Source organism: Bombina bombina, chromosome 1 (assembly GCF_027579735.1).
Source record: "Bombina bombina isolate aBomBom1 chromosome 1, aBomBom1.pri, whole genome shotgun sequence".
In the NCBI taxonomy this organism is placed as follows: domain Eukaryota; kingdom Metazoa; phylum Chordata; class Amphibia; order Anura; family Bombinatoridae; genus Bombina; species Bombina bombina.
Window position 1 is genome coordinate 1325234775 of NC_069499.1, and position 25460 is coordinate 1325260234.

The following is a 25460-nucleotide window of genomic DNA, read 5'->3' on the forward strand; positions in this document are numbered from 1 at the left end:
CACTGACCTATTTTTTTTTATTTTGTTTTTACCCTGTAGGGGCAGTCGGTTTAATCCAATCTTAGACATGCTGGCTTCATTTAAGAAAGGGAATGTTGTAGGTGTCAAGGTTCATGTAGATAGGCTACAGGTAAGGTGCCTTTGAAACTACACATTTTCTTTCTCACTTCTAAAAGAACAGATGCAAACTACATTGAATTGATTTTGCTTTTTTTTTTTATCATTTCCATATGTAGCTTTTAATATTTTTAATCTACTTTTCTGATACTCCTATAAAATATTTACGATAAATTAGCACCAGACTGTGACCTAATATGATCATATTTTTTGAGGAGTGATTTATTCTGATGTTAGATTTATCACAGTGCATATTAGAAATCTAGAGGGACCATGGCAGTTAGTGTCTCTCTTCGACCATGGTATATATTCCATCACTCTAATATATAGAACATTCATAGCTACATTAAATGTGTCTACCCTAACAGAAATGTCAACGTCTTGGGCTTAAAAAAATGGTACAAATATAGGAGACAAGTGAAAACTAGCATACAGAAAACGAGGGAGGCTAACTTAGGCATGAAGTTGCACAAATCATGCACTAAGCTCTTACATAAAACTTATATCACACCAAAACTTTTTCAGAAGCACACAGTGGCATCCAACATTTGCTCCAAATGCTGTATACAGAACCCAAGCCTCCTACATTTGCTCTGGCAATGTCCATACCTGCAAAGGTTTGGGGTAATAGTGGGATTCTGACTTTTTTAAGGTAATGGTGGGATTCTGACTTTTTTAAACCAGTGGTATATATATATTTAAATTTAGAGCACAATTCTATTTCTAGAGCTAACTGGTGACATGGAATTACATTGTAAGTTTCTGCATAGAATTTGTTTTTTAGGTTATGGATTTCTATCCTCTAACAGATTATCTTCTGACAGTATGAAACTACTGGGGAATATTGGCTTTCCTTATTAAATGGAACCATATACATCCTAATACTGTCCCTTCTAAAATTCTGATTATTTAATGACTGGAGGGGAAGAGGGCACTGGAAGTCTGAATTTGCTGAGAGGAGGGCATAACTGAAGGGAGAGAGAAAGAGAATAACTGAACATGGTAAACTGCAAGAGAGACAAAGGCAAGATAAGGTTCAGTAGAGAGACCTTGATACACTGGTTGTTGGTGTATCTAGAAATGTGTAAACTCAGGAGCACTTTTGAGAGACATGTATATATCTTCCTGCATTGGTTTGCTGTATTGTTCACATATGTTTTATGGTTAAGGTTAGAAGTATACAAATACATTTGTAAGGTCTGAGGAGTATGACAGGACAGACACAAGGAGAGGATGTGAGATAAGTTGCTAGCTGAACACACTACATAACTACAATGGTAGCATGGGATCTGGTGGGTTCTGGGGGGAACATATCCTTGTGCTAGGGGAAAATGGTTTACAGTTATTGTCTTATTTGTATGTAATCTAAAGAGTTCATAAATAGATATTTATAAAAAAAAGGTACCTGGTACTTTGGGCAAAATATGCACAAAACAAATTGGTTCTTAAGGGGTTAAAAGCTAACGCTCTCTATGTGAATGATTTTGATCTTGCCTCACCCTGGTTATTACTAGTGAGAACCTCCCTCCTCATAAGTGGAAAAGGACAGAAATTATCACTCTCCTTTTTAGCTCCTTATGTTTGATTTGCTTGACCATCTTGCATTCTTGGTTCTGTACTTCTTACCTAGAATGTGTATGAAGACTTGTGAGGCACTGAGGTGACTTATCATCTGGAGGATCCTTCCTAGGCAGTCTGAGATCATTGGGGGCAATTTCCTGCTTTGCAGTTTGCTGTGGCGTGTGCTTTTCAATGCCTCTTTGTGGTCGAGGAAGAAGGTGATGCCCTTCAGAACATTATTTAGTCTAAGGTCACTGCATGCATGTGTACACAAATGGAGGGGTATATGAAGATTGTACAACTATGTTAAACTTAACTTTAACCGTTACTGTGGTTTTCACCACTAGACACAAGGGAACAATGAGTATGCAGCTGGATCCACCACTGAAAGGTTCTGGTGCCACTCTGCAATGTAACAAGCATTTAGAAAAGAAGGAACATAATCTTCCACTATATAGATCAACTTCTGACGGCAACTGGAGACTCAATTCAGATGAAATTTCTGCTCTTGTTTTTTTCCTGTTACCCAAAAGAATGTATCTTGGAGGCCTGTATTCATTTTGAGATAATTGAACAAGTAACTTAAAGTAAATCCTAGCGTTTTACAAACGCTAGGATTTACTATTGAAACAAATAAAGGGCACTTTCATTCATAAAGTATAAGATACTTCATGTAGAAAGCTCCTTTATTTGATTCAACCGATCGCTGCTCATAGATCCTACAGCAGCGCATGGCTAAAAAAACATTTGGCTAAGAGGGGACATTTCACCTCTTAGCCAATAGCTGTGCGGTAAATCCGGCTCCGATGGGCGCCAAGCCGGATTTACCGCACGGCTATTGGCTAAGAGGTGAAAACGTCCCCTCTTAGCCAAATTTTTTTTTAGCCGTGGGCTGTTGTAGGAGCTAAGAGCGTTGATCGATTGAATGAAAAAAAGAAGCTTTCTACATGAAGTATCCTATACTTTATGAATGAAAGCGCCCTTTATTTGTTTCAATAGTAAATTCTAGCGTTTTGTAAAATGCTAGGATTTACTTTCACTTTAAGACACAGAAAAATGATAATGGAATTAATGTTAAGTGTCACAAGGCTGATTCCTCTAAATTCATTTCTGGTTTCTATAGATCTCATAGATTTTCGTAATGCAGTGGTGGACAATTATGGGCAATATCTTTGGTTTGTAGTGGGAACACAACATTACCGATTCATGGCCCTTTCACTTTGCATTTCTTTGGCCCTATGTTCTCTAATGTACTAGTGATGCTCATTACAGGAATTAAGAAGATATATCTAATTTTATTTCATTATCTGGATCAGAGTCTGCTTGTGGCCGTTTCATAGAAAAAAAGACTATGTATAGAGGAAAATATAGGGAGGGGTTAAAGAGAGAAAAGCCAACCGACTGAGCCTTTCTAGGATGAGTTTTAATACTAAGGAAGGTAATCTTGTCTCTCCCAACTCCAGGCCATAATTCTGTATATATATATATATATATATATATATATATATATATAGATCCACAGCAATTAAGGCACTCTCCGGTTTTAAGATAATCAATTCCTTTTAATGTGATGTTTCAGGGATTTTAACCCCTTCCTCAGACCATAAAAAACATAATATTATACAGTAAACTTACCCACATATATACCCCACACCGTGCACAATGTTCCTAAGCATGTATGCAGCGTCAGCGTTCCGATGGTGCAACTGCGCATGCGATAGCGGCCTGCTACGGTACATCACACAGGTCAATCTAAAAAGCAAAGTGATAATTGTTGGTAAAGCACTAATGTTATCATACATAATGTCAAATACTCTTTGTCTATATTCTCTATATACAGCATATTATATTAGATCCTCATTTTTTGTATACATAATGATCCCTCTGGATTCTTTCACTGAATGCAATTCAATCTGCTACAACTTAATATCTAATCGAATAGATATACAGCGTATTTAACAACATCGTTATTGGTTCAGTTATATCTTATGTCTACACTCAACTACTCATAGATATACTAACAATATTCTTGTATGCCAGATACATCAGACAATGCTATATTATTCCCAGCACACTGCAAATATTTAAAGACCCCTCGCTGGTCAAATGTATTTCCTAAATTGAGTGTATATATATCACTCACCACTATATGTTAATATTCCAAAAGAGCCCTAGTTATATATTACATATGTGACATGTTCTATCATATCCCCTGTACAAAATCTTACAATATGTTCTATTTCATTAATTACTAAGAGACAATATCGATATTAGAAAAAGCTGATCACATTAACAAATGGAGCAACCTATTGTCACTCTGATAAGGCAAGCCACAATAATTGCTCCTGCACAAAAAATGCATGTAAACTGCCTATAACTATTCACAGGGGGTCATAGATACCTGTCTCAAGAATATAAGCACTAGTATTAGGTAATTAAGGGCACCTTCTAGAGGCTGTTACAAACTCTTTTGGACCAGATTAAAAGGATATGTAATGCACCTGCAAGGGCTAGAATACAGCATTATCATTGGCCCTGATGTATCAAAATCAAATAATTCCTTATGGGAAATAACTACAATTACTATCTTAATCTAGTCATATTCACACAATGACCTATGTGTAATTTAGAGAAAACATTGTAAATCCATGTTGGTGTTCAATCCTCTCGGTAGAGTCTGGAGTCTAAAGATCCATCTATTTCTTTCTGTAGTAGGAGCCTGGCTCTATCACCACCCCTGGATAGTGGTGGAACATGATCAATGATCATATATTTAAAGTGTCAGTAAACCTCAAAAATAATGTTATATAATTCTGCACATAGTACAGAATTATATAACATTATATTAACCTTATCTTTATAAAACCTAATATTCCCTTTGATTTTTTTTTAAAAAATGACAGTTTTTACACAGCACATCGGGCCAGCTGTATAGTCACATCCTGGCCCGACCGCGCCATTATACTCAGTGCAAGCTCGCTCCTGTTGTCAGACAGAGCAAGAGCGAGCTGCACTGAGTATAATGGCGCGGTCGGGCCGGGCTGTGACTATACAGCTGGTCCGATGCGCTGTGTGAAAAAAACAGACCCGCTCAGAAGAGCACAGAGAGCGGGTCTGAAAAACTGTCATTTTTAAAAAAAAATCAAAGGGAATATTAGGTTTTATAAAGATAAGGCTAATATAATGTTATATAATACTGCACTATGTGCAGAATTATATAACATTATTTTTGAGGTTTACTGTCCCTTTAAGTTCGGATACAGAATGTTTAGCCAAAAGGAAGTGCTTGGCAACTGGTTGGTCAGCTTTGCCCGTGGCTAGGGCGCTCCTTATCGCACACCTGTGATTGGCCATACGGGTCCTCAGGTCATCATTTGTCTTTCCAACATAATATCTTCCACAGCTACAATGTAGCAAATATACCACATATCTAGTGGTACAGGTTAGCCGAAACTTAATATAGTACCTCTTATTGGTCCAGGGGTGTGTGAAGAATTTGCCTTGTGTTAGGCCATTGCAGGTTGTATACCCGCTACATTTGTAGCATCAAGCTTTAGGTGTTCCCAGCCAAGTTCCTGTACTATAACTGGCCTTGAAATCTGGTCTCATTAATATGTCCCGCAGTGATCTGCCTCTCCTGTAACCAACCCTCTGGGCCTCATGATTATATAATGGAAGGAATTTATCACTTCTGATTATTTCCCAATTTTTCTTCAAAATCCATGGGGTTTCCCATTTGTCAGGGGTAAAGGTGGTCACAAAGGTAAGTCTCTTCTCATCATTGTTGTCTGGCTGTTTCTTTGTTAATGCTTCATCTTGAGTTAATCCTTCTACTGCAATCATAGTGGATAATACGTTCTTCTCATAATATTCTCTCTTGTTGAACTTCTCCTTCATGTCCACCAACTGTTCTTTTTTCAAAGTGTCCACAGAGTTGTTCCTTACAACCCGTTTCAGCTGTGATTTAGGGAGACCACATTTTAGTGCCAGTGGATGACAACTGTCAGCCCTGAGTAAGGAGTTTCTATCAGTTTCTTTGCTATACAATGTGGTTTACAAATGTTGTTCTTTCTTAAAGATTCTAAGATCCAAGAAATCTATGCTGGACTTGGAAGAAGTCATTTTGAACTTTAAATTGTTTGTAGTTTGGTTCAGGATCTCAAACCATTCATCCAGTTCATCTTGTGTTCCCGACCAAATCAGGAACAGGTCATCTATATACCGTCTATATGACCGAATCCTCTCATCCTTAAAGCAATCCGTCTTCAGATCTTCAAAATCAGACATGTAGAGCTTTGCATATGATGGGGCCACATTGGACCCCATCCCTGTTCCTGCTGTTTGTAGATAATAACTCTGCTCAAATTTGAAGTAATTAAGAGTTAAACAGTATTCCAGCAGTTGTAGTACCTCCGTAGGTGGACCTATATAGGGATACCGTTTCAAGTGTGTTTGCACTGCTGATAAGCCCCCACCATGCGGGATCACTATATAAAGGCTTGTTACATCAAGTGTATGTAACTAGGATGTCCTCTTCAGTTACATTCAGCTCATCTTTCAATAGTTTAATCAGATCAATAGAGTCCAGTAAGAACGAAGGTATGCTGCGAATAATTGGTTGTAAGAAACTGTCAACAAAACTGGCCAACGTTTGTAATAAAGATCTTCTAGCTGAGATGATTGGATGTCCAGGTGGATGGACAGGGTCTTTATGGATATTTGCTATTGTATAGATAATAGGTATCACTGGATAATCAACCATATGGAATGCTTTGTTTGCAATACTGTTATAACCCTATTGATTTATTTAAGACTGTTTAAAGAGCACCCTGGAAGTTGCTTAAACCGTTTAAGAGTGCTGGTCTGTATCTTTATTTTGTTTTATATATATATATATATATATATATATATATATATATATATATATATATATATATATATATATATATATATATATATATCATAGTATACATGACTAAGGGCCTTTTGCAGGCCTGAAACTTTGTTGTTTTTCCTATGGACCTGTTAAGGAGACAATAAAGGTCTTTTTAAATATATTGGTGGCCTAAAACTTGAAATTTGTTATTGAAGAAGACTTGGCTAGTCTGTGGTTTCATGCCCCAGTTTGTAAGTGTGATGTTTTCCAAATTTCTTTGAAATATAACTTTATATATGGCCATTTTTTTGCCATGAATTTCACACCCAAAGTCTAGATGAGAATGTTGAGGATCTTTGATTTCTCCATCAATTGTTCTTTCTTACTCCCACTTATTTTTCTTTCAAATGCAATTACTAGTATCATTTGAGAAGGATAAATTGTAAGCCTTTTATAGGTTATAACATCTTCAAAAACAGTGATATTTTCATGCGTGAACAATATTTTTAATGCTGGGTATGAAACATTTCATCCTTTGCATGCACCAAGAAAATAAATGAATGGAATGTTTTTAGTGTATTAAATTATATAATAAAACAAAACCTTCGCCCAGTGTGACTGGGTCACTTATACTGTGTGTGCATTAACAGTCATCAGATACCATTGTTACAAATGAGATATTTGGAAATGAGCATTAGTGAAATGGCTTCACTTTGTCTAATGAAATGAGCTCAGCATTGAGCTTGGAAAACATTTCACAGGGCAGTGGTTTGTCTGTGTCTATAACTGTTTTATAGTGTGGAGCTAAAGAACTTCATTAATTTTTATAGTTACAGAGGAACTGCATAAAGACTTATATGAAAGCAATGAGCTTGCTTGCTGAGCTATTTTCTAAGGACTCAGAGGACGCTCTTGTTCATGTTCCACGCTGCGTTTTCTCCTTTAATAATTGACATAGTTTTAGAAAATCTTTATTTTTCTTTTTTACAGCTTTCCAATTGGGATATTTAAGTTGTATAAGTTATTTATGGAGTGTGAATTTGCGCACTTAGTTACATCTTTGTTGGCCATCTCATACATTGTGGTGTATTCATTTTTAAAGCTATGAGTACATTTCTTTAAGGGACAATAAAACTTAAATAAGTTGTTGAAAGCAATTTTTTATTATCTCATCCAGTGCTTGTTTATGAACTCTGCCTCCAGACCTTTTAGTTGTCAATGTGAATGTAGTAGCACACTGTAAAACAGGAATCGATCTGTTCTTAAATATTATTAGGGCCAACATTGTGAGGAATTAAGAATTCCTTAGATAAGCATGATGTTATCCTACTAACTAATTCAGAAAGACTTTTTGGGCCTATAGTTTTCGTCTACCTTTAAAATCATTGTTTCCAGGTAATCTGTATTTTCTCTCTCTTTGGTTTTAGTCTGCTGCCATAATATATATATATTTATTTGTGAATCAATATTTTTATTTTAATAAAATGTCATTTTATTTCACATAATTTTATTGTATATGTTAAAAAGACTGAAACCTTAAAACAATCTTACGAATATAATTTATCTCATAACATTTTTAACAACTGTATGCAAAACCAAAATTACCAGAGTCAACAATGTGGGCATCAAATGGAGAACAAATGCATTTGTGACCAAAGCCATCTGAACAGGTGATGCTTGGAAATTCAAAGTGAATAGTATATTCAACCAGTGGTTTTTATATTTTCTCAAAATCTTGGGTGTGTTAAAGGGGCATTAAACACAAAATAAATGCTAGATAGAATGATATATTAAAAGCAACATTTAGTCTTAGAATAATATGGAGATGTATTTTTAAAATTATATTAGTTGTTTAAATATTACAAAAATACGTGTAAAGTTTTAGTGTTCATAAAGCAGTGGGTGCTGCCATATTTTAACCTAGTTTTCCTTTTCTACGGAGACCAATTAGTGCCAAGAATTAAAGAGTCACTAGAGTGTGCAGCCAATGACTGTGAAATATAGCGGTGTTAAAGGTACAATGAAACCCAAAATTTTTCATTCATGATTCAGATAGAGAATACAATTTTAAACAACTTTGCAATTTACTTCAATTTGCTTCCTTCTTTTGTTATCCTTTGCTGAAATGTTTATCTAGGCAAGCTCAGAAGCAGCAGAGAACCTAGGTTCTAGCTTTTGATTGGTGGCTGCATATATATATATATATATATATATATTGATTGTGATTGGCTCACAAATATGTTCAGTTAGAAACCATTAGTGCATTGCTGCTCCTTCAACAAATTATACCAAGAGAATTAAAGGGACACTCAAGTCAAAATTAAACTTTAATTATTCAGATAGAGCATGCAATTTTAAACAACTTTCCAATTTACTTTCAGTAACAAAATGTGCACAGTCTTTTTATATTTAAACTTTTTGAATCACCAGCTCCTACTGAGCATGTGCAAGAATTCACAGAATAAGCGTGTATGCATTTGTGATTGGCTGATGGCTGTCACATGGTACAGGGGGAGTGGAAATAGACATAACTTTAAAAAATGTACTACTTATTTGAAGTTCAAACTAAGTGCTATTGCATTGTCTTGTTATCTTGCATTTGTTGATTATGCAAATCTACTGTGTTGACTGGTCCTTTAAACAAATTAGATAATAGAAGTAAATTAGAACGTTGTTTAAAATTGTATTCTCTCTGAATCATGAAATAAAAAAATTGGGTTTCATGCCCCTTTAAGTCTGAGGTCTGCTCTTTTACTTTTAACAGGAATTGAAAGCTCCCAACTTTCATAGTTAACTGTTGATTTTGTCCCCTTTTGCTTTGATTTAACAGATAATGCAAAGCTTTTTTATTACACATAATTAAACAGTGTATAGGACAATCTTAAGGTTTAATTAAAGGGAATAATGTTTGTTTCTTTGGTAACCACCATACATTATTTGTTGCTCTTTGGTATCTTAGCTTTTTTTTATACTTTATAATCACAGGTAGTTGATACCTTTTAAAAAGTCCATATATATGTAATGCTGCTTTCCGTTGCAAGTTATCAACCGGTAATGATCATTTATGGTTTGATCAAATCATCCTAGAGAAATCAAGCACCTCTTACAAATAGTTAATTCTTTTTTTTTTTTGTGGCTTAAGGGACATCAAAGTAATTTTGTTATATGTATGCACAGTATATATGTAAGCAATAAAGTACTGCAAAAAACATACATATAAAATGTTTTTAAATAATTTAAAACTGCCCTTTTATTAATGACTAGTCCTAAAGCCTGTGTACACGGGCCAATTTTTTTTAAGTACTGTGGTCCCATCCCTTGCTCTCTCTCTTCCCCTCTCTTTTGTGCTCTCTCTCTCTCTCTCACCCCCTCTTTTGCTCTCTCTCTATCCCCCCTCTCTATTGCTCTCTTTCTCTCTCCTCTCTTTCTCTCTCTCCCCTCTCTTTTTTTTTTTTTTTTTTTTTAAAAAAAAATAATTTTTATTGAGAACCAAAAGTACATACAGTCAATAAACACAAAGGAAAACAATTATCTTCCTCAAAAAGAAAACATCAAAGTGAGTAAATAGATTTGACAAATAGCGTCTAGGCATATTTATGAGTGATAAACATTCAGGTATATTTTAAACAAGATGTATATATCTAGATATTAATTGAGAATTATCCTCAGACTTCATAGGGATCTCAGATAATAAAATGTAAATTTAGCTTCTGTGGTGAAGAATTGTAAGTGACAACTAGAACCACGCGTCTTAAATATCAAGACAAGCTCTAGCTAAGCTTGGGTATTCAGTAGTGTTGTGTGGGGGGGAGGATAGGCCAAAGGAAAGAAGGGCTAAGGGGTCATCTCGTGGGAGGTGGTGGGAAAAATCTGGGTGAGAGAGGGGGATGAGGTAAGAGGAAACAGTAAGGAGGGAGTGGTGGTGGCAAAAGTATTATAGGAGGTATAGGGAGGAGGGAAGAGATGGAAAAAAAAAAAAGGGGGGGGGAGGGGGGGGTGTTAAAACAGTTTGTGCACTGTGTCCCCGGGCTCAGATGTTTGCGTTACTGACAGGGGGAAGACAGCGGCATGAGGCAATATTTAGGTCTACTGGATCTGAATCCAGTCTTCCCATATTGCCCAATAGTCTTCCATGCATTCCAGTGAACCATACGCAAATTTCTCCATGTTAGCTAAGTACTGTATTACCTCGCAAACATCCGATATTGTAGGTGGAGCAACTCGTTTCCATGCTCTAGCAATACAAAGCTTAGTGGCTGCCATCACATAGATCACCAACTGTTTGCTGCATTTGGGGAGGGCTTTATCTAAGATGTGGAAAAGGGCTGAACTTGGCGTTAGTTGTATAGTCAAGTTCATAGAGTGCAAAAGTGTCTCAACGTCCCTCCAGAGATCTCGGATTTTTGGGCACGACCACCACACATGAGAGTTGGAGCCTTCTCCTCCACATAGTCTCCAACATTCTGAGGAAACGCTAGGGAACATTTTCGACAGTTTGGTAGGCACTCTATACCATTGCAGCATAAGTTTCATGTAGCTTTCAAAAATCGTTATGCAGTGAATCGTTTTTTTTGTCAGTTAGATCGCATCTTTCAGCTCTTTGTCTGATATGTTTAAAGCTAATTCCCTACACCACATTTTTATTTGGCTCGGGAGGCCCACTGAATGGCCTTGTAGGAGGGCTTTGTAGTGAAATGTAAGAGGTTTTACCGTTCCCATCTCATGTAGCCATCTCTCTTCCCATTTAGAATGGGGTCTAGATTTTGAGTCCCAAATTTCCAGGAGCGGAGCAAGCTAAGTACTCTGCAACATTCAAAGGAAAGCCATAGGGGAGAACCCCTCAGTAAGTCGAGTACTTGGTGGACCGACATAAGCTTCCCATTAGAAAACAATTGCTCTACCAGCTCAAACTCATGTTGTATCCAGAATTCGACATGGATATTTGGGAGGTCCCATAGGAGACCTCTCATCTGATGAATCGGCGATGGGTGTGGGGCAATTTCTGTATGATGTCTGAGCTTGTGCCACGTTTTAATATTTTGCTGTGCTATAGGGTTAATAACCTTGTCAACTAGTTGCTTGTGTCTGTGAACCCACAGAACACTCGGAAGATCCAAGCCCTCGGGTAGGTGCAATTCCTCAAGTTTGAACCATTTTGGTTTCTCTCTAGCAGGGCCCCAGGCCGTGATCTGCGATAATCTGGCAGCCTCATAGTAAAGAAATATGTTTGGAAAAGCCACTCCACCTCCAGAGAATTCCCTCTGCATGGTTTTATAGCCAATCCGAGGTGTCTTTTTCCCCCAGACATAGTTAATAAAGAGCCGGTGGATTTGCTGTAAGGTGCCATGTGGAATATTCAACGGAATACAACGAAATAGGTATAATACCTTAGGGAGTAGCGACATTTTCACTGTAGCTATACGTCCCATCCAAGAGATCTCTCTGAAGTCCCATCTGTGAATTAGGTACTGTAGCTCAGTGATTAGATGATCAAAGTTCCGAGATAGAATACTATCTAGGTCCGCACTCAACTGGATGCCGAGATGTTTAATGGACGTTGTGGACCAGTGAAAATCATACACTTCTTGCAGGTTTAAGAGCTGTTCGCTATGTATATTAATACTATATGCCTCCGTTTTCGACATGTTTATCTTGTAGTAGCTCAGTAAGCTAAACTGTGCTAAGGTGGTGAAAACTGCTGGAGCTGAGCACTTAGGGTTCATGAGAAAGAGGGTGACATCATCTGCGTATAACGCAATCTTTTCCTGGCAGGGGCCCACCTGTATCCCTTCAATAGTAGGCGACACACGGATCGCCTCCGCTAATGGTTCCATGACCAGGGCGAATAACAAGGGGGACAGTGGGCAACCCTGCCTGGTTCCATTAGAGATGTCAAAGGAGGGGGAGCAAAAGCCCAGCCCTCTCACCCTGGCGCTTGGACAGGAATACAGGGCTCTGATCATGGTGATAGCCTCGGGTGGAAAGCCAAATGTCTCCAAGACCCTCCACATATATTCCCATCTGACCCTGTCAAACGCCTTTTCGGCATCTAGTGACAGGGCCAGAAGGGGGTGTCCTGCCTTTTTGCTTCAGTGAAGATAGAAATCAGTCGTCTTGTATTGTCCGGTCCCTGCCGGCCACAGACAAAGCCAACTTGGTCTGTATCGATCAGTGACGGCAATAAGGGGGACAGTCTATCCGCAAGAATTTTAGAGTATAGTTTTGTGTCCACATTAATGAGCGAAATAGGGCGAAAATTGCTGCACTGGGATGGGTCTTTACCTGGCTTGGGTATCGCGACGATAGTCGCTTCGAGATATTCTTTTAATATCTGTCCCTTCGATCTAATTTCATTGTAAGTGTGGCACAATACGGGTTTAAGCTGCGTCTGTAACTTTTTATAGAGTTGCCCCGGGAACCCGTCCGGGCCCGGGGCTTTGTCGTTCTTTAACTGTTTAATTGCCAATCCAAGCTCTATCTCAGTGATAGGTGCAATTAACTTGTCTTTATCCTCCTCTGAGAGTACTGGCAGATTCAGTTTCTCCAAGAAGGAGGAAATGGCCTGAGGAGGTGCCACTGTAGGCCTCTCATGTGAGTCAATATTATAAAGGCGCTCGTAGAAATTCGCAAAGGCCTTCCCTATGTCCTCAGGGGCACACACTCTTCGTCCCTCGAGGTCAAGGTATGGTATCCGGGAGCACGCTAGTCTCTGTTTCAATTTGTTCGCTAACATCGCGCCTGCTTTGTTGCTTTTGGAGTACATAACCATTTTGAATCTCGAAAGGGCTCGTTTAAATTTTTCCACTTCTAGATTCTTGATTTGTGATTTTAGATTCAGAATCTCGCTTGATAGACCATCCGTAGGAGCTAGTTTATTTTGCCGTTCTCTCGTTCTCAAGTCACAAGTGAGTTTCCCCAATGGGGCTCCCCACTTCTTTTTAATACTAGATGCCTTTGCGATACAGGACCCCCTGATATAGGCCTTTAAGGCTGCCCATCTGATTTGATGCGAGGTCTGGTTAGGTCTGTTTATCTCCAGAAATTCCTCTATCTTGTCTACCAGATCTGGGACGAAGGATGCGTCTTCCCACAGGAATTTTGGAAGTTTCCATGACGGTCTGATCAATGTAGATCTCTCCATGTCAATTGACATAACTACAGCATCATGGTCAGACCATGGGCAACTGCATATGCTAGAGTTTGTGATGTTGTTCATAGACCAGGAGTCAACAAAGAAGTAGTCTAATCTCGAGTACGACCGATGAGGGGGTGAAAAGTATGTATAATCTCTCGATTCTGGGTGGCATGCCCTCCACACATCGTAAAGTTCAGATTGGTATATGAGGTTCTGGAACTTAGGGGCTGTGGACTTAGAATAATTATCTAAGACTTTATTGTTCGGGATTTTTTTGTCTATGTAAGGGTCCCAGACTAGGTTGAAGTCACCTCCTAATATCAGCGTGCCTTGTTTTAGACCGTCTATAAAATGTAACATTGTGCGCAAGAAGGCTATCTGACCCTGATTGGGGGCGTATAAGTTTACAAGAGTATAGAGATGTGAATTGAGTTTACAAATCACTAATAGAAACCTCCCTTCCGGGTCTGTTTCCATGTGTATTTGTTGAAATGCCACCGCTGCACTGATACAGATTGAAACACCCCTGCTCTTTTCTTGGTAAGTCGAATTGAGAACTGTCGGGTAGTGTTTGGATTTTAGAGCTGGGGTATTTGTCGAGGCCCAGTGGGTCTCCTGTAAGAAGGATACATCACACCGAAGCTTCTTTAAATACGATTGTACCATGCTGCGCTTTGCTGGTGAGTTAAGCCCCTTTGTGTTAAGAGAGACAAATTTGAGACCGGGGTTCATTGTCACACGTGAAGAGAAGGGGGAGAGAGAGAGAAAAAAAAAAAAAAAGGGAGGGGGGGAAGAGGGAGGAGGTAAGAGGGTTAAGGTAAATGTGGTTTGGTTATAGTCGTCTGATCCTCAGGTATGAGGATATGAGCAATAAGTCACTTAGGAAATGTGATTGAATCTGTGTTCTTTTGCTTACTTTCGGTAAGCTGTGGTGTTACCCTTGGGGGGGGGTGGAGAGGTGCAGTCTGACGATCGTATGGACTAATGTCCAAAAAGATAAGGGAGAAAAATCAGCAAGAGGAAAGGGAGGGGGGGTCCGGGCCGAGGCAAGGTCCGTAGGTGGGGGGGGGGGGGGTATAGGGGATGTACTTTAGGTGGGATCTGTCTGTTCTAGGTTAGGGGTGAAATTGTCAGTAAGAGAAAGAGTGAATATCAGACAAGCCAATATGACGTCTTAATAATCCCATTAATAATATCTAGTCACAACAACATTTTTTAAACGTAAGTGCAAGATAAGATGATATGATGCTGTAATAAACACAAAAAACAATGTAGTCGGTTACAGCAAGAACTTTTCAAATATACATTTGCCTGTAATGTTTCCTCTACAGTGTGGATCAGATATTATTACTCTGGTCAAACATCCTGCTTATTAGTATCCATTTATGGTTTAGCTAATCTATATTTAAGATTGTAAAAACAGACATATCAACATAATGCATAACTGATATAAATAACGTGAAGCAAGAAGAGGTTAGTAGGGTCCTTCTTCAATACTGAACAATTTGGTATTTGAAAACCTAAACTGGAAAAGGCGTTCACAACATGACTGAAAAATTCTCAATTTCCCGTTTGGTGTGCTAAGGGCTTCCAGAGAATATTACTAATAGGTAATGTCTCTCAGCCTCAATTCCAGACCAGGCGGTCTAGGGCCAAGAAGTGAGTAACCGAGTATCTTTACTGTGTATAGTGGGTCTCAGGTACAGCCTGGTGGACTATCTATACTTAATTGTATGTAAGTGGGGCCTTACTAGGAGTGTATTGGCTATCTTCTCATCACTAGAATCAGGCTCATTATATCTATAATGAGAAAGAGAAATATTTGAATATGTAACTATAATTCTGCTAGTGCCTTGTTCTTTTGTTCCTGTTTTGTGAGCAAAGCGCTATCTCTCGCACCGGCCGGGAAAAAAGGGTGCCCGGCAAGCGCGAGAATCAAACCTGGTACGCCATGGCCCACCCGTCAGGTCCTGACGCACCAGTCACCTAGAGCCACTAACCATAAATTTTAAATGTCGCTAGTTTATGTTTTTATGTTTGACTGTCATAGCACCGCTGTCAGCATCTAGTGAATGAGCGTATCTAGTGTAAGCATATCTACAGGACTTAGTGGGTTAAAATTTAATACAGCCAGGTGTAAGCCTCTGGAAGGGCGAATGGCGTTAGTGCAGGTTTTGACATGTGTCAGAAATCCTGAAACATATCCTGAAACATAATAAGGCAAGTCCTATCATTCTAAAGATTATGCAAATTTGTTAGGTATTATATACTTCAAATCTACAGGCACACAAAGTGGTAAGTGAACATAAGCCTTCTAAATAAGGCTTAGCAATATGTACAACCAGCATAAACAATATTAAATGGCACTTAGAAACATTGCAAAATAAACATAAAACTCAAGAAGTTTTGCTGTTAGCAGCACATTAGGGTCTCGATAACTGGGGTAAAGAGTCTCTTATTGTGTCCCTGATGCTACAACATTTCTTTGCATAACTCTTCTAAACAAGGCCCACCAGCTCCTGGAACAAACAGCTGTAGTAGTAATAATACTCATGAACATTATAAGGGTCCGATCTGCTGGGCAGTACATATTTCAGTTCTGTAGGCACGCATAATAGAAAGTGCACGTGGGCCTTCCAAATAAGGCTCAGCAATACTTGTAACCAGCATAAGTAACATTAGATGATAGCTTTAAACATTGCAAGAGGAGCATAGTACTCGGGGGTGCTCGCTGTCAGGAGCAAACTAGGGTCATAATGACTGGAGTAAATAGTCTCTTATTATATGTCCTTGGCCTCATAACGTTTATTTGCGTAAGTCCTCTAAATAAGGCTCACCAATTCCTGTAATTAACAACTGAAACAATAAAAGTAATCATAAACAGTGCAAAGGGATGATATAATTCAGACATTTTCATTGTTAGTACCAGATCATGACTGTGATGGTTAGGGCAAAGAGAGTCTCTTATAGTATGTCCATGCCCTTGTAACATTCCCTTGGATGGGACAAAATGTCTTAGTCTTGCAATAAAACATTTCCTACTTCGCACAATTATGTAACTGAGAAATAAACAGAACATTCCCCTATAGAGTATGATGACAAAGAACATTAAGTAATGAAAGGTATACTTATCAGTCTTCATCATCCGAGGGATCTTCTGTTCCGTCTGTTGAGGGTTGTTGTGATGTTGGGTTCTGCCTTTTGGATGGAGCCTTTCTCTGAGCAAGAGGCCTCCACTCAAATGCTGTTGGTCTCAGAATAGAGGAGGAGGTAGTGTTTTGTTCCACTTCTTTAGGAATAGGGGAGCCATTTTCTCTGGTTTGGCTAGTGCTTTTGGCCCATCCTTTGAGGAGAAGTTGACCCTTGTCTGGGGTGTCAGCTGTGTAAAATCGGCCATCCTTTTGAATCAGCAGCTTAGTAGGGTATCCCCACCTGTACTTAATTTCCATCTGTCTCAGTAGCTTTGTAACCTCTCGGAAGGTGCCTCTTTTTTGTACCGTGTACTGAGACAGGTCTGGAAATATTTGTATGGACTCAAATCTGCTAGGCAAGGTGGGACGTTGAAACATGGCTCGGAGGATTTGTTCTTTATATGTGAAGTAGTGGAATCTAGCGATCACATCTCTTGGTTTCTCCGCCGAGACATTCCTCCCTCTGGGGAGTCTATGTACTCTGTCCATTAAAGTTTCATTGGGGAATCCTGGAGCATGAAGTATTTCACATAGCTCAATGAGGTATTTTCCGAGGTCAGGCGGGGTAATTTCTTCGGGAACACCTCTGAATCTCAAATTGTTCCTGCGGGAACGATCTTCCATGTCCGCCATCTTAGCTTCAACTGTATCTTGATTCGCTTTGGTATCTGAAGAAACGACCCTTGGCGGTTGAGAAACGCGTTATAATAAAGCCTATTTGAAATTCTTTTAAACTTTGGAAGTTGTGCACCTTTTTTATGGAACAAACCCAATTGAGCAATATACTATAGTTGCTGAACCTAGAAACGCCTACAGCACAATTCCCTGTCCCCAGGAGAAAGCCCCGGGAGGAATCGTATCTGACAGTGTACTAGCCACTGACTAAAGTGCTAGCAGGCGATTTAGTACTGGTCACAGCACAGTACCACAGTCTCCGGTAAGCGCATTACCACTCTGCTTGTTGTATTATCCCTTTTGAAACAATATTACGCTATGTGGCGCCCTCTCCATCTCTTTTTCTCAACTGTATCTAGCATATTGACTAGAACTTGTGAATGATTAGCCAGATTCCCCTGCTCTACCGCTAGGTCGTCTTGTTTCTTTTTTAGAACGTCAATACGTTCGCTGATGACCCCAATATCTCTCCTGAGATCTGCTGTAGAACTCCTGATAGCTTTGGTGAGGGATTCTTGGAGGGAGTTCATCCTCTGAGTGAGGGTAGTAACAATATCTGAGGCTACTGAGCCAGGGATGCTGCTTTCCATACCTGCAGCTTCCGCCATATCAGGGCTGCTTTCCAGCAGCTGTTGTGGGGTGTTGAGTTCGGGCGTAGGCTTCCCAGCCGTAGACTTAGCTTTGAAGTGGTCTGCCACAGATTTTCTATATTCTGAGGGGTTAGCGGCCTTCCTCCGAGAGCCCTGTAGCATGATAGAGATAGTAAGGTTTTAACAGAAGAACAACAGTGTAAAGTAACACAATTAGGCAGAGATCCCTCGATAAGGTGTTTAGGACCAGTTTCTTAGATCACATTTCTTTAGTTAGTCATCTTATGCCTCGGCCCAGCGGACCCCCCACCTCTTAGTGCATGTTGTGAGCCATGTGGACCATCAAAAGTAGGGTCATAGTCAGATACTGAAGTGATGAGTTAATGATTAAAAATCCAGAGTGAGGCCTTCTTCAGTTTTGAATGCCGGTTAGGTGGGTGAATAGGAATGTCCCAGGTAGGATCTCTCAGTTGTACTGTCCCCTTCTAGGGATATGCCTCCTATTGGCCAAGTTGGTAAAGGGTCAGAGGGTATGATCCACAGGTACCTTGCACCTGTGGGAAAGGATGGAGGGGACTAGCTGAGCACACTGAAAGTTAAATTGGGAGGCAGGTAAAGCTGCGTTTGTGGTAAAAGTCTCTCTCTGTTGTGGAAGGGTTACCAGCCTGAAAACTCTGCTAGTTCATACAAAAACCGCCCTTTATTAACAATGACCTTATCTGGTGAAAAGTCTAAGCAGGTCTTATATCACTTAAACAATTAAAGCACTAAGAACATCTAATCTTAAGTGGTAAAAGCTCCCTTTAGCAGTATGGACGTTCTGAGCAGTATAATGTATAAAAAGGGCTTTTAGGGCAGAGAGTGCAGCTGCCTGTATACAGTGAAATTACTCTCTTTAGTAGTATGGACGTTCTGAGCAGTATGATATGTAAAAAGGGCTTTTAGGGCAGAGAGTGCAGCTGCCTGTATACAGTGCGATTAGTTAATTAGGTTTCCAGACCGGACAATTTTAAGCGTCTATTTGTCACTAGGGAAGAGCTGTGGCAAGGTGGTAGCAGTTTACACAGCCGTTGCAGAGAGGTAGAAAGGCAGGAAGAAGGAGGGAAGATGGCGGACTTTGGCGCCTTTTTCTTTTCTCTCGCTCTGTTCTCTCCTGTGTTCCCCCTTTATTGTCTATCCTATCCCCTTTTGTATTTAGCAGGATTACTTGTCCCTTTTGTGTCTGCCTTATGCCCTCTATTTGTGTGACTGCAGGCTGTTACTCACTGCGGGCGGTGCACCTCCGGGCAGATTTTCACTATGGCGTCCAAGTGTCTCTTTCAGGACAGCTGCAGCGTAGTCGGCAAAGCTCCGGAGCGGATCCCCGACCCTCCGGAGCTAAGTGCGGTGTGGCTGTATAGTTAGTGCAAAGGCAAGTAAGCTGGTCACTAGTTAGAAATAGCTTCAGGGCCCTGAAGTAGCTGCGGATCCCAGCTCACCCGGCGCGGCTCACACACGAGTCTTAGAGAGGGCTGTACGGTTCTGGATCTTGTACCACCGAAGCCAGGCAGCCACACAAGCCTCAATATGTTCCGAGGTGTAGAAACTCGCCTGTTAGGGCGCAGGAAAACAGTTTTAAAGTGGTTTAATTTAGTTGAAAAAGCAGGAGCTCTGTGAAGTTGCAACTGCTCAGTGCGGAAGTTAACTCCGCCCCCTCTCCCCTCTCTTTCTCTCTCCCCCTCTATTTTACTCTCTCTCCCTCTCTTTTACTCTCTCTCCCTTCTTTTTTTGCTCTCCCTCCCCTCTTTTGCTCTCTCTCTCCCTTTTTTGCTCTCTCTCTCCCTTTTTTGCTCTCTCTCTCTCTCCATCTTTTGCTCTCTCTCTCTCCCTCTTTTGCTCTCTCTCTCTCTCCCTCTTTTGCTTTCTCTCTCCCTCTTTTGCTCTCTCTCCCCCTCTTGCTCTCTCTCCTCCTCTTTTGCTCACTCTCTCCCTCTCTTTTGCTCACTCTCTCCCTCTCTTTTGCTCACTCTCTCCCTCTCTTTCTCTTGTAAGATTTATCGAGTCCACGGATTCATCCATACTTGTGGGATATTCTCCTTCCCAACAGGAAGTGGCAAAGAGAGCACCCACAGCAGAGCTGTCTATATAGCTCCTCCCTTAGCTCCACCCCCTAGTCATTCTCTTTGCCTGCTTAACTGCTAGGAAGGGTAAAGTGAGTGTGGTGACAAAAATGTTAGTTTTTATTTTCTCAAGCAAATGTTTTGTTATTTTAAATGGTACCGGTGTGTACTATTCACTCTCTGGCAGAAAAGGGATGAAGATTTCTGCAAGGAGGATGATGATCTTAACACTTTGTAACTAAGATCCACTACTGTTCCCACAGAGGCTGAGGAGTACAGGAAAACTTCAGTTGGGGGAACGGTTTGCATGCTAAGCTGCATTGAGGTATGTTCAGTCAATTTTTTTCTAGACAGACTGTGATAATTCTAGAAAAGGCTGACAATATCCCCATGAGAGAAGGGTAAGCTGTATTCAGACACTTAATAGAGAATCCCAGCTTGCATAAAGGGCTCATTTGTTACTGGTGGCACTTATGGGGAAAAAACGTTTTTTATTATTGAAGACTTAACGTTTTTTGAGGGACTTTAAGGGGTCATTGTGGCTGATTTAAGGGTTATTAACCCACATGGCTAGTTTAGAAACACTTTGGTGTTTTTCCCCACAAATCTATCCTAAAGGGCAGATAGGCGCCACAGCAGAGCTGTGGCAAGGTGCTGAACGTTTTATACCGGTTTTAGACGTTTTGTCAATCCGTTTTTTACATTAAGGGGTTAATTGTTTATTTGGCTGGCTGTGCAAACTTACTAAGGCTTTATGATTCTACTGTAAAAATTTCGTAAAAGTTTACTGCTTTTTTACACTGTTTTGCAGAGTTTGTGCATCTTTTTTTCTCTTAAAGGCACAGTACCGTTTTTTTCTAAGTATTTTTTACTTTGAATAAAGTGTTTTCCAAGCTTGCTTGTTTCATTACTAGCCTGTTTAACATGCCTGACACCAAGGAAAATCCTTGTTCAATGTGTTTAGAAGCCATTGTGGAACCCCCTCTTAGAATGTGTCCCACTTGCACTGATATGTCTATAAATTATAAAGAGCATATTATAGCACTTAAAAATATAGCAATAGATGATTCTCAGACAGAAGGAATTGAGGGTTTGCCATCTAGCTCTCCCCAAGTGTCACAACCAGTAACGCCCGCACAAGTGACATCTAGTACCTCTAGTGCGTCAACTTCATTTACTTTACAAGACATGGCCACAGTTATGAATACAACCCTCACAGCGGTTTTATCTAAACTGCCTGGTTTACAAGGAAAGCCTGACAGCTCTGGGTTAAGAGCAACTGCTGAGCCTTCTGATGCTTTAGTAGCCGTATCCGATATACCCTCACAATGTTCTGAAGTAGGGGTAAGGGATTTGCTATCTGAGGGAGAGATTTCTGATTCAAGAAAGACGCTCCCTCAGACAGATTCTGATATGATGGCCTTTAAATTTAAGCTTGAACACCTCCGCTTGTTGCTCAGGGAGGTATTAGCGACTCTGGATGATTGTGACCCTATAGTGGTCCCAGAGAAATTGTGTAAAATGGACAAATACTTAGAGGTTCCTGTTTACACTGACGTTTTTCCAATCCCTAAGAGGATTGTGAATATTGTTACTAAGGAGTGGGATAGACCAGTATACCGTTCGCTCCCCCCTCCTGTTTTTAAGAAAATGTTTCCCATATCTGACACCATGAGGGACTCGTGGCAGACGGTTCCTAAGGTGGAGAGAGCTGTTTCTACTCTCGCTAAGCGTACAACTATACCTATCAAAGACAGTTGTGCTTTCAAAGATCCTATGGATAAAAAATTAGAGGGTCTCCTAAAGAAAATTTTTGTTCATCAAGGTTTTCTTCTCCAACCTATTGCGTGCATTATTCCTGTAACTACTGCAGCTGCTTTCTGATTCGAGGCTCTAGAAGAGGCTCTTCAGATGGAGACTCCATTAGAGGATATTATGGATAGAATTAAGGCCCTTAAGTTGGCTAATTCTTTCATTACAGATGCCGCTTTCCAACTGGCTAAATTAGCGGCAAAGAATTCAGGTTTTGCCATTTTAACCCGCAGGGCGTTATGGCTTAAGTCCTGGTCTGCTGATGTGTCATCAAAATCTAAACTTTTGAACATCCCTTTCAAAGGAAAGACCCTATTCAGGCTTGAACTGAAAGAGATTATTTCAGACATCACTGGAGGGAAAGGCCACTCCCTCCCTCAGGATAAAACAAGTAAAATAAGGACCAAACAAAATAATTTTCGTTCCTTTCGGAACTTCAAGGGTGGTCCCACTTCAGCTTCCCCTGCTGCAAAGCAAGAGGGGAATTTTGCCCAATCCAAGTCAGTCTGGAGACCTAACCAGGCTTGGAACAAGGGTAAACAGGCCAAGAAGCCTGCTGCTGCCTCCAAGACAGCATGAAGGGGTAGCCCTTGATCCGGGACCGGATCTAGTAGGGGGCAGACTCTCTCTCTTCGCTCAGGCTTGGGCAAGAGATGTTCACGATTCCTGGGCGTTAGAAATTGTGTCCCAGGGATATCTTCTGGACTTCAAAGACTCCCCCCCCCCCCGGGGGAGATTTCACGTTTCTCAATTGTCTGCAAACCAGACAAAGAGAGAGGAGTTTTTACGCTGTGTAGAAGACCTACATACCATGGGAGTGATCCGCCCAGTTCCAAAAGTGGAACAAGGGCTAGGTTTTTACTCAAACCTGTTTTGAAGGGAACTTTCAGACCAATCTTGGATCTCAAAATTCTAAACAAATTCCTCAGAGTACCATCATTCAAGATGGAGACTGTTCGGACTATTCTACCTCTGATCCTGGAGTGTCAATATATGACTACCGTGGACTTAAAGGATGCGTACCTACACATCCCTATTCACAGAGATCATCATCAATTCCTCAGATTCGCCTTTCTGGACAGGCATTACCAGTTTGTAGCCCTTCCCTTCGGGTTGGCCACGGCTCCCAGGATTTTCACAAAGGTGCTAGGGTTCCCTTTTAGCGGTTTTAAGACCGCGGGGCATAGCAGTGGCGCCTTATCTAGACGACATCTTAGATAGACGAGGCGTCGACTTTCCAGTTAACCAAGTCTCACACGGACATTGTGTTGGCTTTTCTGAGATCTCACAGGTGGAAGGTGAACATAAAAAAGAGTTCTCTCTTCCCTCTCACAAGAGTTTCCTTCCTAGGGACTCTGATAAACTCGGTAGAAATGAAAATATTTCTGACGGAGGTCAGAAAATCAAAACTCTTAACCACTTGCCGAGCTCTTCATTCCATTCCTCGGCCATCAGTGGCTCAGTGTATGGAGGTAATCGGACTCATGGTAGAGGCAATGGACATAGTTCCTTTTGCCCGCCTACACCTCAGACCACTTCAACTGTGCATGCTCAAACAGTGGAATGGGGATTATGCAGATTTATCTCCGCAAATACATCTGGATCAGGAGACCAGAGATTCTCTTCTCTGGTGGTTGTCTCAGGACCACCTGGCTCAGGGAATGTGTTTCCGCAGGCCAGAGTGGATCATTGTAACGACAGATGCCAGCCTGCTAGGCTGGGGTGCAGTCTGGAACTCCCTGAAAGCACAGGGCTTATGGTCTCGGGAGGAAACTCTCCTCCCGATAAACATTCTAGAACTGAGAGCGATATTCAATGCGCTTCAGGCGTGGCCTCAGCAAGCTGCGGCCAAATTCATCAGATTTCATTCGGACAACATCACGACTGTAGCTTACATCAATCACCAAGGAGGAACACGGAGTCCTCTAGCAATGATGGAAGTAACCAAAATAATCCGATGGGCGGAGACTCACTCTTGCCATCTTTCAGCAATCCATATCCCAGGGTTAGAGAACTGGGAGGCGGATTTCCTAAGTCATCAGACTTTTCATCCGGGGGAGTGGGAGCTCCATCCGGAAGTATTTGCCCAGCTGACTCAGCTATGGGGCAAACCAGAATTGGATCTGATGGCGTCCCGTCAGAACGCCAAGCTTCCTTGTTACGGGTCCAGGTCCCGGGATCCCCAAGCGGTACTGATAGATGCTCTAGCAGTGCCTTGGTCCTTCAATCTGGCCTATGTATTTGCACCGTTTCCTCTCCTCCCACGTCTGGTTGCCAGAATCAAGCAGGAGAGAGCTTCAGTGATTCTGATGGCACCTGCGTGGCCACGCAGGACTTGGTATGCAGACCTAGTGGACATGTCATCTGTTCCACCGAGGACTCTGCCAATGAGGCAGGACCTTCTAATCCAAGGTCCATTCAAGCATCCAAATCTAATTTCTCTGCGTCTGACTGCTTGGAGATTGAACGCCTGATTTTATCAAAGCATTGTTTCTCTGAGTCGGTCATTGATACCCTGATTCAAGCTAGAAAGCCTGTCACCAGGAAAATCTATCATAAGATTTGGCGCAAATATCTTTATTGGTGTGAATCCAAGGGTTACTCATGGAGTAAGATTAGGATTCCTAGAATATTGTCTTTTTTCCAAGAAGGATTGGAGAAGGGATTATCAGCTAGCTCCTTAAAAGGACAGATTTCTGCTCCTTATCTTGTTTTCCATACAGATAAGGTAGTTTTGCGTACCAAACCTGGATTCCTTCCTAAGGTTGTTTCTAATAGGATTATCAATCAGGAAATTGTTGTTCCTTCGCTGTGTCCTAATCCTTCTTCAAAGAAGGAACGCCTGTTGCACAATCTTGATCATCCGTTTGGCTTATGAGACTGCTGGCCAGCAGCCTCCTGATAGGGTTACTGCTCATTCTACTAGAGCAGTGGCTTCCACATGGGCTTTTAAAAATGAGGCTTCTGTTGAACAGATTTGTAAGGCGGCGACTTGGTCTTCGCTTCATACTTTTTCCAAATTTTCCAAATTCGATACTTTTGCTTCTTCGGATGCTATTTTTGGGAGAAAGGTTCTACAAGCAGTGGTGCCTTCCGTTTAAGGTACCTGTCTTGTCCCTCCCTTCATCCGTGTCCTAAAGCTTTGGTATTGGTATCCCACAAGTATGGATGACTCCGTGGACTCGATACATCTTACAAGAGAAAACAGAATTTATGCTTACCTGATAAATTTCTTTCTCTTGTGATGTATCGAGTCCACAGCCCGCCCTGTCTGTTTAAGACAGGTAGTATATTTTTAGTTAAAAACTTCAGTCACCTCTGCACCCTATAGTTTCTCCTTTTTCTTCCTAGCCTTCGGTCGAATGACTGGGGGGGTGGAGCTAAGGGAGGAGCTATATAGACAGC

At 40.8% G+C, this 25460-nt stretch overlaps 1 protein-coding gene across 3 annotated transcripts in view; it reads left to right on the forward strand.

Annotated features, from left to right (window-relative positions):
• PHKB (phosphorylase kinase regulatory subunit beta) overlaps positions 1-25460 on the forward strand; it is a 1109273-nt gene that overhangs the window by 896226 nt on the left and 187587 nt on the right. For all 3 annotated transcript variants that reach the window (XM_053701982.1, XM_053701974.1, XM_053701966.1), the window contains one exon: positions 40-130. In XM_053701982.1, the coding sequence (XP_053557957.1) occupies positions 40-130 (91 nt within the window). The remainder of the gene's footprint in view (positions 1-39; positions 131-25460) is intronic.